The sequence below is a fragment of the Pan paniscus genome, chromosome 10, assembly GCF_029289425.2.
Source record: "Pan paniscus chromosome 10, NHGRI_mPanPan1-v2.0_pri, whole genome shotgun sequence".
Lineage (NCBI taxonomy): Eukaryota > Metazoa > Chordata > Mammalia > Primates > Hominidae > Pan > Pan paniscus.
Genome location: NC_073259.2, coordinates 120572623 through 120584835, shown reverse-complemented (window position 1 = coordinate 120584835; position 12213 = coordinate 120572623). Strand labels below are relative to the sequence as shown.

General features: G+C 45.1%; 1 protein-coding gene across 4 annotated transcripts in view; it reads right to left on the bottom strand.

Annotated features, from left to right (window-relative positions):
• PTPN11 (protein tyrosine phosphatase non-receptor type 11) overlaps positions 1–12213 on the bottom strand; it is a 91157-nt gene that overhangs the window by 17095 nt on the left and 61849 nt on the right. For 2 of the 4 annotated variants that reach the window (XM_034934559.3, XM_034934560.3), the window contains exons 10-13: positions 10675–10806; positions 6234–6400; positions 4372–4439; positions 3707–3858 (exon numbers count right to left, since the gene is read on the bottom strand). In XM_034934559.3, the coding sequence (XP_034790450.1) occupies positions 3707–3858; positions 4372–4439; positions 6234–6400; positions 10675–10806 (519 nt within the window). The remainder of the gene's footprint in view (positions 1–3706; positions 3859–4371; positions 4440–6233; positions 6401–10674; positions 10807–12213) is intronic. The other 2 variants (XM_034934561.3, XM_034934562.3) reach the window with 1 other exon arrangement.

Here is a 12213-nt window from a genome sequence, read left to right as displayed (position 1 = left end):
TGAGAGCCGGGCGCAGTGACTCACGTCTGTAATCCCAGCACTTTGGGAGGCCGAGGCGGGCAGATCACAAGGTCAGGAGATCAAGACCATCCTGGCTAACACGGTGAGACCCCGTCTCTACTAAAAATACAAAAAATTAGCCAGGTGTGATGGCGGGCGCCTGTAGTCCCAACTACTTGGGAGGCTGAGGCAGGAGAATGGCGTCAACCCAGGAGGTGGAGCTTGCAGTGACCCGAGATTGCACCACTGCACTCCAGCCTGGGAGACAGTGCGAGACTCCATCTCAAAAAAAAAAAAAAAAAAAAAAAAAGTATTATGAGAAATAGGTAATTTACGCAGTCTCCAGTATCTACCCACAAGATATTAACTTAAAAGGGAAAAATAATAACTTTATGGACAAGAGATTAACTTAAAAGGGAAAAATACTTTGTTCCTAAAAAAAAAAGTAGCAAAAATACTACTTTTTGCTACATTTTTTGCTACACCTGTAGTCCCAGCTACGTTTTGCTCAAGTAACTTTATGGTGGACAAATTTGACAGACACCACCTTATTCAAGTGATCAAAGTTAACACCACTAGTAATGAATCAGATCAACAGTGTGTACCTGATGTGATGTACTAAGAAGACTACAACAACATTTCTGTGACAGTCCTGCCAAAAATGCATGACTAGAATATAGTCAAGAGAAAACACTGGACAAATCCAAATTGAAAGGCATTCTGCTAAATAGCTGGCCTAAACTCTTCAAAAACATCCAGGTCATGAAAAATAAAGAATGACTGAGAAACTGTTCCAGATTAAAGAGACTAAACATACTAATAACTGGCCAGGTGTGGTGACTCACGCCTGTAATCCCAGCACTTTGGGAGGCCAAGGTGGGAGGGTCACTTGAGCCCAGGAGTTCAAGGCCAGCCTGGGCAACATGGCAAAGCTCCATCTCTACAAAAAATACAAAACTTAGCCAGGCATGGTGGTGCACACCTGTGGTCTCCAGCTACTCGAGAGGCTGAGGTGGGAGGATCACCTGAGCCCAAGGAGGTCAAGGCTGCCGTGAGCCATAATTGAACCACGGCACTCCAACCTGGGCAACAAAGTGACACCCTGTCTCAAAAAAAGAGAAAAAAGATACATTATAACCAAATGCACTGTGTGACCCTGGACCCATAAAAGATACTAGCAGGACAAAATTTGAAGATGGTCTGTAGGTTAGATGATAGTGTTATATCAATGTTAGTTTCCTGATTTCGATCACTGTATCAAATAATTGTGACATTGGTTATGTAAGAGAATGCCCTTATTTTTACAAAATATACACATTTTAGAATGTGTAGGCTTAGATTATTCATTTTTTAAAATGAAATGATATTTAGAGACAAAGGGGTATAAATGTTTGTAACCAACAAACATTTTACTTTTTAAAATTTACATTTTTAATTTTAAACAGAGAGAATAAACAAATGATAAAGTTAAGTGTGCTAAAAAGTTAACAGTCAGGAAAGCTGGGTAAAGAAAATTCCACAGACTGCTTTTGCAAATTTGAGGGTTGTTTTTTTTTTTCACTACTGTAGTTGGAAGTTAACAAAAAAGTCTACCTCCAAGGAACTGGCAGAGTGTGAGAACTGTTTATAAAAACTTGAGAATTTTCTCAATCTTGCTTCGTTTGCACTTTCCCCTGGATTCCCACATCTGATTTTATATTCTTCCTTCCTTGTGCTGTTTCTTCTCTTCCTTCTCCACAGCTCTTCACCCATCATTCCTTTTTTTCACTGATCCTTCTTTAGCAAATTCTTTCACTCCCAAAGGTCCTGAACACTTCATAATTTTAGAAATGACTGTATTTTAGAATAACCAATTATCCTGAATGAGTTTTGTTCTTTTGCTCCATTTATAAATCAGCTGGGTTTAATGTTATGTCTGCCATTTAAACTTTCTACTAAATTAAGTACTTCTTACTTTACCACAATCAGCCAGCAAGCCAGTTCCCAGATTGATTCAAACCACACAACGCAGAAAACTATATATTGCAGGATTTCATTTTTAAAAATAAATAATCGAAGCCTACACATTTTTAAAACCCAGAGGTCACTGGGCTCAGTGGCTCACACTTGTAATCCCAGCACTTTGGAAACCCAAAGTGGGAGGGTTGTTTGAGCCCAGGAGTTCGAGACTAGCCTGGGCAACATAGTGAGACCTTGTCTCTACAAAATAAAGATAAAAAAATTAGCCGGGCATGGAGCCACAAATTTGTAGTCCTAACTACTCAGAGAGGCTGAGGCAGGAGCACTGCTTGAGCCTAGGAATTCGAGACTAGCCTGGGCAACATGGCGAAACCGTGACACTACAAAAAATGTGAAAATTAGCTAGGTGTGGTGGCGCATGCCTGTAGTCCCAGCTACTTGGGAGGCTGAGGTGGGAGGATCGCTTAAGCCTGGGAGATTGAGGCTGCAGTGAGCCATGACTGCACCACTGCACTACAGCCTGGGGGATTGAGGCTGCAGTGAGCCATGACTGCACCACTGCACTCCAGCCTGGGCAACAGAGAGAGACCTCTCTCTCAAAAAAAAAAAAAAAAAAAAGACATCCCTGAACATGCTCCAACTTGTAGCAACTATGTTACATTCTCTTTGTATTTACTAGGAGATCCTTCTCTTTGGGCAACTTTTTGCCTAACTATTCTTGAGCCAAATTAAGTATAATGGAAGACAGATATAAAATAAAGTAACCGTCTAAATATTTCATATCAGTTAATACAAATTCAGATTTAAAGCACTGAGGTTCAAATTTTGACCTTACATTTCTATACATACACTGTTTCTGAAGATGTCTATGTACAATAAAACAATCCTGTATGTCTGTGCGGACTGAAAACCTACTAAACTAATTAGCAAGTACCTTCCTTTGGCCAACCAAACTTTGATAACGTGGCTGCTATTCTGCTAGGCTAGAAATCTTTCAAATATTGGTGGCAGGTCCCATTCTGAAAAGAGCTCAGCATTTGGAGAAGCTGAGTTCTCTGGAAGGCAACGAGCAGAGTAATGCAGGCACTCGCCACTGATGTTTAGACACCACCCCATCTGCAGCATGGCAATGGGGTTGAGGGGTTGGGGAGAGAAGCACAGCCCCCAAAAGAGCAGCTCTCTTCATTTCCTTCATCTCAGCATATTCCTAATTAACTCAGCTTTGTGCCTGTTATGAATAGCTTCAGATGGAAAGGCTCCAATTCCACATTCCTCTTCATTATGCACAGCTTATTAAAATTGAAATTTCACTGTTTCCAACTTGACCAAATTAGTGGTTCAAACTGCCGTGCGCTATTAAGAGTGAGGCATTCGTTTTAAAGGATGGAATCAGGATAAACATGGCCTGGATCAAGGCTGGAACAGGCTAGAAACTTCAAGGCTTTGAGTTTTACGCTTGCCACATGAGCCTGAGAACATCAGAACCTTTCTGCATGGCAGTTCTTCAATCTGGCAGGCCAGGCTGATAGGATGGTGCCCTTCCCTAAGCTCCTCTGCAGTGAAAAATCAGAGCTGAGAAGTAGAGAATAATTGACAGTTTCCAGAGGCCCTTTTAGTTGGGAGTTTGTTTCCCATTCCCAAATCAAACAGTTGTCTATCAGAGCCTGTCCTCCTGCTCAAAAGGAGAGCGTATCCAAGAGGCCTAGCAAGAGAATGAGAATCCGCATGCCAGCCCTCAGGCTGGTACCTGCTCTTCTTCAATCCTGCGCTGTAGTGTTTCAATATAATGCTGGACCGCCATATAGATAAATCGGTACTGTGCTTCTGTCTGGACCATCCCTGACCTCTGAGACCGCACCATCTGGATGGTTTTGGGAACGTCAATATCGCAGTCAACACCTATGAAGGAAACATCATGAAGAATAAAGAGAAACTGCAGAGCCAGGATGAAGTTGTTTAATGCACAATTTTTAGTGGACTCAGAGACAATGCTAATTTAGTCTTTGCTGTTTTAACTGAGCATGTTGCAATGGCTACAGTGTTGAACTTCTGACCAATACCAATGATCCCAGAAGACTACATAAATAACGAAGTGGCAGAAGTCAGGATTCCCTCACTTGCCAACAAATCACCCCATACTGTAAACAAGGTCAGGTGGCTGGATAGAGACCACCACTGTGTATGCAACAAAAGGCCATGGCAGTGGGTTCTGCAGCTCCTAGACTTCATTTTATGCCAAAAGCTCAAATAGTGTCACTTCTGTTCTTAGGCAGACACACTGAAGTCTTCAGCCCAGATTTTTGTGAAAGAATTTTCCCATTCAACCTCTCTTCCCCAGGCTGTTTTCATGAGCACTTTCCTTCCATAAACTAAAAACAGAAACTGTCGCTTCTTGCCCACCAGATGACCCACCTTTCTCTCTGATGATGTCAATAAGAATATCAATCACAATGAACGTCCCTGTCCGGCCAATTCCAGCACTGCGGGCAGAAGGACAAAAAGCAGGGACAACAGAATCATTCATGGGGGTTTCAGACTCAAAACCAAGCCATTAATATTAACAGAAACAATGTCTACTCTTGGGAGCTATTTATAAAATTGTCTATTTATGTTTGAAAATATGTTGGCAAAAAGCATAGGGCTTTGGAGTCAGCCCAAACCTGCTCTTGGAGTTCAGCTTCTCCAGTACAACGTGCCTGAGGTAAGTCCCTTAACCTCTCTGACCCTTAATTTCTGCATCTGTGAAATGGGGACAACAGCACATACCATACAGAGTGCTGGTTGGACAGAATGAAACAGGAATCGTATACAAAAAAATACATCAAAATTACTGAAAGAGGGCCGGGCGCAGTGGCTCTCGCCTATAATACCAGCACTTTGGGAGGCCGAGGCAGGAGGATCACTTGGGGCCAGGAGTTCCAGACCAGCCTGGCCAACATAGCAAAACCTCGTCTCTACTAAAAACACAAAAATTAGCCAGGCATGTTGTCACGTACCAGTAATCCCAGCTACTCGGGAGGCTGAGACATGAGAATTGCTTGAACCCAGAAAGCAGAGGTTGCAGTGAGCTAAGATCGCGCAATTGCACTCTAGCCTGGGTGACAGAGTGAGACTCTGTCTCAAAAAATAATGATAATAAAGTTATTGAAATAGAAGAAGTAAATAATTTTAAAAATTAAAAACAAAACAAAACAAAAAACATTGTGCTCAGAGGCTGGCTCAATAAATGGTAGCTTCTTTAACAACTGGACAAATAAACACTTTCACATATATCTACTTGCCCAAGAAATGAATGAGATTTAGGAAACCCAATATTCCCCAGTATAATCATGAAGCCCAAACTGGAGAATCAGCAGCCCACAGACTCATTACAGAGGTCACAGCACAGCTTCCATCAAAGGCCTTGGTGGAAAGCAGCTGGAATCTTGTGAAGCAAACATATATAGTGTTAGGGGAGAAATATATTTATGGTAGAAGAGAACAGAATGGGCCGGGCATGGTAGCTCACACCTGTAATCCCAGCACTTTGGAAGGACAAGGCAGGTGGATCACCTGAGGTCAAGGGTTCGAGACCAGCCTGGCCAACATGACAAAACCTTGTCTCTATTAAAATACAAAAATTAGCCGGGCTTAGTATCAGATGCCTGTAATCCCAGCTACTTGGGAGGCTGAGGCAGGAGAATGGCCTGAACCCGGGAGGCGGAGGTTGCAGTGAGCCAAGATGGCGCCACTGCACTCTAGCCTGGGCAACAAAACAAGACTCTGTCTCAAAAACGAAAAAAAAAAAAGAGAGAGAGAGAGAGAACAGAATCACAATCAAAGAGATGAAGAAAAGAAGGAAAAAGAGAACCAAGCAAAAATGACTTAAGGGATCCTCAAGAGTCAGGTCTATTTCCACCACACCCCCACCACCTCAATACCTACAAAGCAGTCAACAGCTACAAAGCAAACATCATGAAGAATAAGGAGAAACTGCAGAGCCAGGATGAAGTTGTTTAATGCACAACTTCTGGTGGACTCAGAGATAATGCTGACTTAGTCTTTGCTGTTTTAACTGAGCATGTTGCAATGGCCATGGCCAATGGCAGTGCTGTAGGGTCTAGGAGAAATATGCCTTGGGATCAAAATGTCCCTCAGTGCAGTTGCTCTATGCCTCAAACAGATATTAAATTCTTCCTACAGTTAAAGAGCTAGGAGTGGGTAGGTAAAAGCAAGCCCTGGGCGCTAGGAGACAGGGACAGGCTGTGGCCTAGAGAGGCAGCAGGAGCTGTCACCTGCAGTGCACCACGACCGGCCCTGCATCCATGATGCTCTCCTGCTTATGGTGCACCTCCTCCAGGAAGTCCAGCACGCCCCCGGGGTCGCTGGGTACGCCGTGGTCCGGCCAGGTCCGAAAGTGGTATTGCCAGACCGTTCTCTCCGTATTCCCCTGGAGTAGAGCCAAGAAAAACCAGAAAAGAATTAAATAAATCAAGAGGTTAAGGAATCACCCGGTTCTAAGCTTTCCTAAATCCAATGTAAGCCAATGAAGAGGAAGAGAATCTCCCCAGGTTCCACTGAAAGGTCCTCTTCGTGAGGTTCCCAGAACTCGTCTCCTTTTGGGCAATCCTGGAGGCAACTCTTTGCCTCTGTCATAAGAACCAAGAGGTCTGGCATGGCAATTTGTTCTTTCAGGTAACTATACCCTGAATCATCTCTCTGAATTACCAGTGACAGGTAACATCCCTATTCCCCTGCATTCCTGTGGCACTCAGCTCTGGAGGCAACTGAGACCTCTAGGGATCCAGGTCTCTCCTCCCAGCAGAAGAGGAAGCAGATGGGGAAACAGGCATTCACTTAAGACATTCATTCCTCTTTGTTATTTTTTTGATACTCAACCTTCCCCACCATATAAACACAGACTTTTATTATAGTATCATTCTTTTTTTTTTTTTTTCCCCAAGACAGAGTCTTACTCTGTTGCCCAGGCTGGAGTGCAGTGGCATGATCTTGGCTCACTACAACCTCTGCCTCCCGGGTTCAAGCCATTCTCCTGCCTCAGCCTCCCAAGTAGCTGGGATTACAGGCACGCATCACCATGCCTGGCTAATTTTTGTATTTTTAGTAGCGATGGGGTTTCTTTTGCCATATTGGCCAGGCTGGTTTCAAACTCCTGACCTCAGGTGATCTGCCTGCCTCGACCTCCCAAAGTGCTGGGATTACAGGCGTGAGCCACCCAGCCTGGCCAGTATTGTTCTATTTTAAACTTGTATTTAATGCAAAGCAGATAAGAAAACAGGCTTTGCTATCAGATGACTAGATTTAGGCTCCAATTCCAGGCACTCACACTCACGTGGTCCTTGGATATCTCTAAACCTCAATTTCTTCCTTTTGCAAAGTGCAAATAATAATCTCTCTCTGTCATAATGCAATTGTAAGGACTCAATGAGCTCGCTGAAATACTCAGCCTCTGCCCAGCAAATAGGAAGAGACTCAGCACATTATGGCTATTTTGAGGATAATGATAATTAATAAAGATCAACAATGGCACCAAGGCTACAGAAAACCAAAAAGTATCATGTTTCTGGGTCTATCCAGATTACGTAATTGTAGCAGCACCATTCATTCCTACATCTTCTTCCTATATATGTAGAGATAATCTAAGCTAAGTGACTTTTTTTTTTTGAGACAGAGTCTCACTCTGTCTTCCAGGCTGGTGCACAGTGACCCGATCACAGCTCACTGCAACCTACGCCTCCCCAATTCAAGCAATTCTTGGGCCTCAGACTCGACTCCCGAGTAGCTGGGACTACAGGCGTGTACCACATCCAGCTGATTTTAGTAGAGACGGTGTTTCGCCATGTTGGCCAGGCTGGTCTTGTACTCCTGACCTCAAGTAATCCACCCACTTCGGCCTCCCAAAGTGCAGGGATTACAGGCATGAGCCACTTTGCCCAGCCTTAAGTGACATTTTTAAAAGGGATGTAAAAGGACACTTTTCTCTTTTTTCTTCTTCTTTTTTTTTTTAATTTTTTTATTTTATTTTATTTTTATTTTTAACTGGGCACTCTGTTGCCAAGGCTGGAGTGCAGTGGCACAATCACAGCTCAGTGCAGCCCAGAACTCCTGAGCTAACACGATCCTCTTGCCTCAGCCTCCCAATATGCTGGGATTACAGGCGTGAGCCACCACGCCCAGCCCTCTCTCCCATTTCTACTTGACAGCTACATTGTTCCAGTTCCTCTCACTATCTCTACCATAGATTCAGCCTCCACCCCTCCTCCCCATCATCAGAAGGACTGGACCCTCTCTGACATCAGAAATCCAAACATCCCACCCTGGGCCACAACCACATTGGCTTCCAGCTCCTTCTGGTCCCCCCGTCACTTCCTGTAGCCTCCAGACCACTGAGCCCTCCCTCTACTTTCCACCTGCCTCCTCCTGCCCCTGTCCCCCTCATCCGGACAGGAGTCCCCGTGCTCTGGGGACAGTCTCTCTCTACCATGTGCCTCCATTCCTTGACCTCCTCTCCATCCACTGCAACTATGCAAAGCCCTCGGCCTGGACAAACCATGTACTTTCTGTTTTCTGCCCTAGGAGCCAAGTGTCCTTGGAGAAAAACCAGGCAATGGGTATCAGTATATTTTCATGTTCGCCACCTCAACTGGGAACTTGGCACAGCACAGAAATTTCTGGACTTCTTGCCCTGCTACACAATTACGGTTTCATCTTTTCTCCCTTTCTTCATATATTCTATCTCTTCTTATTCCCTCTGATTGTCTGTTGATGGCCTTGCCTCAAGCTTCCGAGAGGATAGGGAATACAATCACTCTCAGCTCACCTACCGGCATCTGTGGCCACCTTCTCCTTTTGCCCTCCTGTTGCCACAGAAAAACATGTCCCTCTATCGAGCAAAACTGATCCATCCACGACGCTCTGCATCCCACCTCCCCTCCGCATCCCACCTCCACCCTTGCCTCCCTGACCGCTCCACTTCAATGTGTCCAAGGCATCTCAAACTTTGTGTGTCCACAAAAAGGTCCTTGATCCTCCCAGCTTCCTCAACTCCACTGCCATCCCCCCGGACCTTTCTCAAGCTAGAAAATTGCCAGTCACCCTGCACACCACCCTCGCCCTTGGTACACTCCTTCACTGAATCCCTGCATGTCTGCCTCCAGTCAGCTCTACTGGGTCCTCTTCTTTCAGGCACCCTGGGCACTGGCCTAGTTCAATCCCTATTATTTTTTACTCTGACGACTGCAGTACCTCCAAATTGGTCCTAATCCCTAGAACAACTCCTGCCCCCTCCAGTCTCTACAGGGTGGAGGGGAATCTCTTAAAAACTTAAATCCAACTCTGGCTGCTTACCACACTTAGGACAAACCCCCACAACCTCCTTTGCTGACTCAAACACATTGTTCCCTATGCCTTAAGAACCTCCCCTCCCTTGGCCGGGTGCGCTGGCTCACGCCTGTAATTCCAGCACCTTGGGAGGCTGCATGTGGCAGCAGGATCGCTTAAGCCCAGGAGTTCAAGACCAGCCTGGGCAACATAATGAGACAACCGTCTCTATAAAAAATTTAACAATTGGGTGGGCATGGTGGCACACACCTGTAGCCCCCAGCTACATGGGAGGCTGAGGCGAGAGGATCACTTGAGCTTAGGAGGTTGAGCTGCAGTGAGCCGTGAATGCACCAGTGCACTCCAGTCTGGGTGACAGAACAAGATTCTGTTTCAAAAAAAAAAAAAAAAAAGTCCCTTCCCCCTCCAAATGAACCCTAAACTCCTGCATTTTTTCTTTCTAGTCCTGATTACAGTTTATAATGATATATTTATATGTGCAATTACTGGGCTGGTAGATTACTGGCCAGTATAGTGTACACTTGGGAGTGCAGGGATTCCATCTGTTTTGTTCCCCAGCTCTATCTCCAGCAAGCAGCATGGTGCCAGGAACCAAGAGGTCATTGAACAAATATCTCTGAATGAATAGATGAATGTCCACATGACTGTTCAGATGCCCAGCTGAACACATCCAGAAGAAAACAAATCACTGCCCACATCAGTTCTCCTTCCAGCTTTTGTGGTGTCTGCCACAGCACCACTGTCCGCTCAGACTCAAACCTCTACCATGTCTCTTGAATCCCTCCTTCCTCCTCCAAAAGCCAAACAATCCCCACATCCTGCAGACTTCACCCCCCGGCACCTCTCACATCTACTGCTTCTCTTCCAGTTTATTCTGCCATTTTACATAATATTCCATTCCAAAGGAAGGAACAAAAAAGAACAACTGCTGAAGTCTGTGGATACTTGGAGAGGAGGCCATCAACATAGGCCCCTGCAGAGGCCTCCTAACAGGCCTTGTAGCCACTCAGGTCACCCTATCCCAGTCTCCCACCCAGGGCTGGTCTCGAACTCCCTGGCTCAAGCGATCCACCCACCTCGGCCTCCCAAAGTGCTGGGATTACAGGCGTGAGCCACGGCGCCTGGCCAGTTATTTGTTTTTAAATTGTCTATCTCCCTAGGCTCGATGAGGGCAGGAACACTACCTGCCTTGTTCACAATGTACCAGTACTGCTTAAACTGTACCTGGCACATAGAAGGAACCTAATAAATGGCTACTGAATCAATGAGTGAGCGAATGCATGCATGTATGCAAACATGAGTAACGGCAAGACCCTGAATTCCTACACACCATCAACAGTTCCCAAAGTCCCTAGAATACGACAATATACTTACTTGTCCAACCTTTGAAAGTTTAAGTTCTCTTAGCGTATAGTCATGAGCGGCGCTTTCTTTGACGTTCCTAACACGCATGACGCCATATTCTTTTAGAGCATACTCATCAGGCCAGTATTTGACACATTTACTCTGGAAGGGATCAGAAAAAAAGAAAGTTAATTCTGTGAACTCTGAAATAAAAGCCTAAACCAGCAACAAACAAATGTTCAAGTCTTGCTTAATAACCACCAACATGGAAAATGGCCTGTTGTTTCACATCTGTTAGGTTTTCAAAGAAAAGGACAGAAGAGTTCAAATAAGAAAAGCAGGCATTCGGAGGACCAGGCAGAAGTGGGAGGAGAAAGGCGGCTGGTGCAGTTACCTGATCCAAGCACGTGTCAAAGCAGAGTCAATGTTTGTTTATCTGTAAAGAATCAGGTGGGGCGCAGTGGCTCATGCCTGTAATCCCAGCAGTTCGGGTGGCCGAGGCGGGCAGATCACTTGAGACCAGGGGTTTGAGACCAACCTGGCCAAATGGTGAAACCGTGTCTCTACTAAAAATACAAAAATTAGCCAGGCGTGATAGCAGGCACCTGTAATCCCAGCTACTTGGGAGGCTGAGGCAGGAGAATTATTTGAACCTGGGAGGCAGAGGTTGCAGTGAGCTGAGATCATGCCACTGCACTCCAGCCTGGGTGACAGAGAGAGGTTCTGTCTCAGAAAAAAAGGAAGAGTTCAAACAAGAAAAGCAGGTGCTTGGAAGACCAGGCAGAAGTGGGAGGAGAAAGGCAGCTCGTGCAGGTGTCTGTTCCAAGCACATGTCAAAGGAGAGTCGGTGCTTGGTTTATCTATCTCTAAAGAATCAAAGATGCAGAGAGAAGGACCAACCAATGTGAGAGTGCTGGCTAGCAACCACTGAGGTCTGAATTCTAAGATCTACCAGTCACTCCATAGGGAAGGCAAGCACAGATTCTGGAGGAGGCTAGGCTGCCCAACGAGCCAGACTGTCTGTTTCATTTCCGCACCAGTGTAGGAGGACTCTGTGCCTTATCTAACCCAAGTGTGAATAACTCTATCACAGAAAGGCAGCCCATGGGGTTTTGAACCAGCTGCTTTTTCTATATCCAGACCCATCTGATACCTCCTCTACACGTCACTTTCCCTTAACTGGGTGCCTGGGAATGCCAAGTCTGCAATAGCTGCTGGCTTCAAGAGCAGGCGGATTGAAAAATATGGCACCAAGAAAATCATTCTTGCTGCCAAAAAGGAAGCTATTTCACTCAGTAAGAGATGAGTTTGTATCTATTTGGTGATGTGTTCTGGGCAGAGAATGCTTTTGCGTTCTGTTGTTTTCTGGGCAGTCATCCACACCACTCACTTTCCAAAACCACCAATATCAGCAAGAGAAATTTACCTTGTATCTTAGGAAGACAGAGAAATTTACAGCTATAAAACTGGAAATAAGAGAGCAGCTACAGACATCAACAGTGAGAGTCAATGATTAATTGAAAGAAAAAAGAAAACATGGTAGGAGGAACGTTCAATAAAAGGATGTGG